This window comes from Mya arenaria, chromosome 14 (assembly GCF_026914265.1).
Source record: "Mya arenaria isolate MELC-2E11 chromosome 14, ASM2691426v1".
Taxonomy (NCBI): domain Eukaryota; kingdom Metazoa; phylum Mollusca; class Bivalvia; order Myida; family Myidae; genus Mya; species Mya arenaria.
In genome coordinates this window covers 46,102,579-46,107,631 of record NC_069135.1, presented here as the reverse complement: position 1 = coordinate 46,107,631, position 5,053 = coordinate 46,102,579, and the positions used below count along the sequence as shown (strand labels likewise).

At 37.7% G+C, this 5,053-nt stretch overlaps 1 protein-coding gene across 1 annotated transcript; it reads left to right on the top strand.

Moving 5' to 3' along the window:
- Positions 1–607: 607 nt before the first annotated feature.
- On the top strand, positions 608–3,507 carry LOC128216176 (uncharacterized). Its single transcript, XM_052922753.1, has 2 exons — positions 608–851; positions 2,093–3,507. The coding sequence occupies exons 1-2, from the start codon at positions 608–610 to the stop codon at positions 3,505–3,507; spliced, it is 1,659 nt and encodes a 552-aa protein (XP_052778713.1).
- Positions 3,508–5,053: the final 1,546 nt, after the last annotated feature.

Sequence of the window (5,053 nt, the reverse complement as noted above, 5' to 3'; positions counted from 1 at the left end):
AAGTGCTAAGGTGCAAAGGGAAGTAATTTGCATTAGGGGAAAGTAAAAGATAGTGCAAAGTGAAAGTGTAAAAGTCAACCAAAGTATTGTGTTATTAAAGCAAAAATAAAGTGGTGTTGTGAAAAGTCTAAAGTGCAGTGCTATGTGAAAGTGAATAACGTACTACAGAGTGATATGTTTTAGCTTATCGTTTCAATGGCATAAAAGGATAAAAGTGAAATGGTTTGTGTTTGAAGGATAAATGATAAAATAAATGTGCTTAAAAGTGAAGTGTCTATAGTGACATGTGTTAAAAGTTGTGTGTTATAACAGTGTAGTATGTTTAAAGAAAATTATTACAACGATAGTAAAGAAAATGATCGTGTGGGTATAGAAATTTTAAGTGACACATTGATGAGTCTATGTGATTGTGCAAAGTGATTTGAAAGTAAAATCGTGATTAAAGTGATTTATACTACAGTTTAAAAGTGTTAAATCTCTTAAAGTGATAAAAATGTCTTCATTACGATATATGAAAGGCGTAAGAACACGTCATTACAACACCCTGAAAGCAGGGGTTAATCAAGCCTCTTTCCTACTTCAAAAGGATATTCGTGATAAAGAAAAGATGTTAAAAGCTATTGAGGTGTCGATAGAAAAGATGGAACTCTATGTTTCAAAACTAGAAAATCAAACTGGACTAATCATTGAAGCAGTGGGTGAACAAGATGAAAAGGGAGAAAAGATGATGAATGATATGATTGATGAAGATAACAATGTATGTGATTCTGCTGTTAATATGTGCTCTAAGCTAGAGTTATTGAAAACAAAGACCAGTGAGATGCCTGAAGATGAGGTGAAAGAGGATGAGGGTAAAATTAACATGCAGAGTGAAATGTGCAAACTTTTGGAAATGCAAATGGAGTTACAGAAAGAGATTTTAGCTAATCAACAGAAAAATGCAAAAACAAAGGGTGCATGTTCTGTGAAATTACCGAAATTGGAACTCGTTAGCTTTAGTGAAAACAGATTGGGGTGGTTAGAATTTTGGCAGTCCTTTGTGAATTCAGTGCATTCGAATGACAGCTTGAGTGATATAGATAAGTTTAATTATTTAAGAAGCAAACTTACAGGTGAAGCCAGAAGTACAATTGCAGGGTTGGCTCTTACAAATGAGAACTATGGAGTGAGTATAGAACTATTGAAGGAAAGATATGACAATATCCAAGAAACAGTAGACACACATTACAATAAAATGATCAATTTAAAGCCAGCCACTGACTCGGTTGAGAGCTTGCGAGGATTGTTAGACACTGTAGATAAACATTTGAGAAGCTTAGAAGTACTCCAACAGGATATTAACCAAGATATATTTGTGTCAGTGATAAAATCAAAGTTACCAACAAATGTCGTCATCTTGAAGTGCAAAAAGGAACAAAGGAAAAGTGGAGTGTTGCAAAGTTACGGGACTTGTTAAAGGAATATGTGAGTGCTTGTGAAAGTGCCGAAAAAGTACCAAGGGAAAATGTGAAACCTCTAAATTCAAATCGGAATTCATTTGGAGGTCATAAAAGGCCAATGTTGCAACAAAGGAAAATGTTTGGGAACCATGGATATAACCAACATAAATCTGTGCAAAGGAATTCAGCAGAAGCCTTGACAGCAAGTGCAAGTGTAAGGGACAAGCAAACGTGTCGTTATTGTTCCAGCAAACACTGGAGCGATGAGTGTCCAAGGTACAAAATCATCGATGAAAGAAAACAAAGACTAAAAGGAAGTTGTTATAAGTGTTTAAGGGAAGGACATATGTCCAATGAGTGCAAAACTAAAGGGGAATGTGTTCATTGTAAGGAGAAAAATTCGCATCATCGCAGTTTGTGCCCCCAAAAGTTAATCAAACGTGTAGTTAGAGAAAGTGTGAATGTGTGTGATGAAGTAGTTGGTGAAAATAGAGAGGAGACAAGTATACCGATAAGTGAAAATGCCCTACTTTCATCGAATGAAGTTGTTCTGATACAAACTGTGCGAACAAAAGTTAAAAGCCCTTCAAGCAGAAAACAACAAAATATAAGAATATTATTAGATTCTGGTTCACAGCGCACGTATGTTACAGAACGCTTAGCGAGAACGTTAGATTTGCAAAGGGAAGAAGAACAGGAAATTAGATTGGTCACCTTCGGTAGTGAAAAAGAGAAAGTTATAAAAACTTCCCCAACCAAAGTGGTCTTGGAAATGAAAGGAGGCGGTGATATGAAGATAACCGCGAACATTGTTCCAAATATTACAGGATCAATATATAGAAAACCAGTGAATGTTACAGAAATGAAAAGCTTTAAGGAATTAACACAAAGTATGGATTTAGCCGATACTGTTCCAACAGAAATCGAAACAGACACAATAGATTTGCTGATAGGAAATGATTTCTATTTGGATATTATTTTGGGACATAAGATTGAAATACAACCAGGGTTGTATTTATTAGCATCCAAGTTTGGCTGGATTTTGACGGGGAGAACCAATGAAGTGAATGAAGAAAGCAGTGAAGCAAACATGCTTATTCTAACCCATGGTCAAAACATCTCAAAAACAGAAGTGTTTACAAACTTAGATGATTCCATACCGTGTCAACCAAATCTTGAGGATTTCTGGCAGTTAGAATCGATTGGAATTAAAGATTTAAGTTTCAACACTGAAGATGATACAGTAATGAATCATTTTAAGGACAATCTGATATTTCAAGATAATAGATACAGTGTCAAGTGGCCATGGAAGGATGAAAACCCAGATATCCCAGATAATCGTCCATTGGCAGTTGGGCGATTGAAGTCATTGGTCTCCAAGTTTCAGAGTAAACCGGATATACTCAACAAATATAACGATGTGATTGTCGACCAATTAGACAAAAATATAATTGAAAAGGTTGAAAGGAAGTTCAGAGATGGGATTTGCCACTATATCCCACATCATGCCGTCATTAAACCAGACAAAGCAACGACAAAGTTACGGGTAGTTTATGACGCGTCCGCCAAAACGCGATCCGACAATAGAAGTCTTAACGAGTGTCTGTATAGGGGTCCCGTGATGCTTCGTGATTTGTGCGGGTTGCTTATGCGGTTCAGATTACACAAAATTGGTATTGTCGCTGACATTGAAAAAGCATTCTTGCAGATTGGACTGCAGAAAAGTCAACGCGACGTTACACGCTTTTTATGGCTGAAGGATATTTCGTCGCCATCAACAGATCCATATAACATACAGGAATACCGTTTTTGTAGAGTACCATTTGGTATAATATCAAGTCCGTTCATTCTAGGAGCAACGATGGACTATCATTTAGAAACATGCGACAGTGAGATTGCACAACAACTCAGAGATGGCATTTATATGGATAACGTTATCACAGGAGTGGATTCAGTTAGTGAAGCAAGTGATTTGTACAAAGAATCTAAACAAATTTTCTCTGAAGCAAGCATGAATCTCAGAGAATGGGCTTCAAATGACGCATCACTTCATCAGTGTGCTTCCTAGTTTGGATGTAGCTACAGGTGATGTTGTGCCAGTGTTGGGTATGTCATGGGACAAAACGAGTGATACGTTGGGATTTAAGAATACAAAGAGTGTGAACGGTGATATCACAAAACGTGCAGTGTTAAAGCAAGTTGCCTCGACCTTTGACCCACTTGGTCTTTTTTTACCGGTGATTGTAAGAGGAAAGTTATTGCTTCAGAATCTCTGGATTAAACATCTAGACTGGGATGATAAACTATGTGAAAGTGATGTGAAACAGTGGTCTGAAATTAGGGATGATTTGCTGAAAGTTAGTGAACACGTTATTAAACGATGTGTTACTGTGAAAACTGAGGATAAAAGTGATGTTGTGAGCTATCTAGTTTGCTTTTGTGACGCCTCAAGCAAAGCATATGCAACAACGTTGTTCCTTGTGCAACACTGTGGAAGTGAAAAGAGATCAGAATTGTTGTTTTCCAAAACCCGTCTTGCACCTATATCCGGAAATACAATACCGAGGTTAGAACTGCTTGCGATATTGATAGCGGTGAGAAGTGCGGATTTTGTTCGGAAACAACTTCGGGTACCACTAGCGAATACTTACGTGTTTAGTGATTCACAGTGTGCATTGAAATGGATCGTGACCTCAAAGCCATTGTCGGTGTTCGTGAGTAACAGAGTGAAGCAGATAAAAACTCACACGGATATAACGTTTCAATATGTTAAATCTTCAAACAACCCGGCAGATATTGCTAGTCGTGGATGTGAGTTAGGCAAATTGTCAAATAGTGTACTGTGGTGGAATGGACCAGAGTGGTTGCTATCACCGCAATCAGAGTGGCCAATTACTGAAAATGTGAATGTGGAATGTGCAAATGTGAAATGTGATTTCGAATCGGAAGTGAAGAAAACCGAAACAGTCGAATGATGAAAGTTGCTTGATAAGTGACAAGTCGGTTAGTTTCCAAGCAATATGCTCACCATTTGGTATTGATCCAAAAAGATATTCGTCATTGACGAAACGCGTTCGTGTTACAGCAACAGCTCAAAGGTTTGTGAACAAACTGAAGAGAAAACCTCTTAGTGGACCACTCACAAGTGAGGAAATAGAAAAGGCTGAAACAATGTGGTTGTTGTACATTCAGAGAAGCCATTTTGACGAAGTGTTTAATTCACATAAACAAAAGAAAGGCAACAACTTACAAAAACACCTAGGTGTTTTTGTCTCAGACACAGACATTTTACATTTCAAAGGTCGTCTAGAAAATTCGGATATGACTGAATCAGCCCGATGTCCTATCTTGTTACCAAATAAAAGCTGGGTAACACAATTGATTGTTGAAAGTGTTCACAAAGGAAACCTTCATTGTGGTGTTTCGCAAACGTTAAGTGCAATAAGATACAGATTTTGGATTCCTCGTGGGCGAGCTACAGTGAAAAGTGTGTTAAAACAGTGCTATATGTGTAAACGTGTCAAAGGAGGTCCGTATCAAATGCCACCTATGGCTCCATTGCCTAGGTCACGTGTCTCACAATCAGTGCCGTTTTCGTGCACAGGTTTAGATTA

What these genes read in the sequence shown, in the direction of transcription:
- LOC128216176 (XM_052922753.1), top strand. Translation starts at nt 608, where the DNA reads ATGTTAAAAGCTATTGAGGTGTCGATAGAAAAGATGGAACTCTATGTT. An exon ending in TGAGGTGAAAGAGGATGAGG is followed by an intron (nt 852 to 2,092) that starts GTAAAATTAACA and finishes CGTATGTTACAG; the next exon opens with AACGCTTAGCGAGAACGTTA.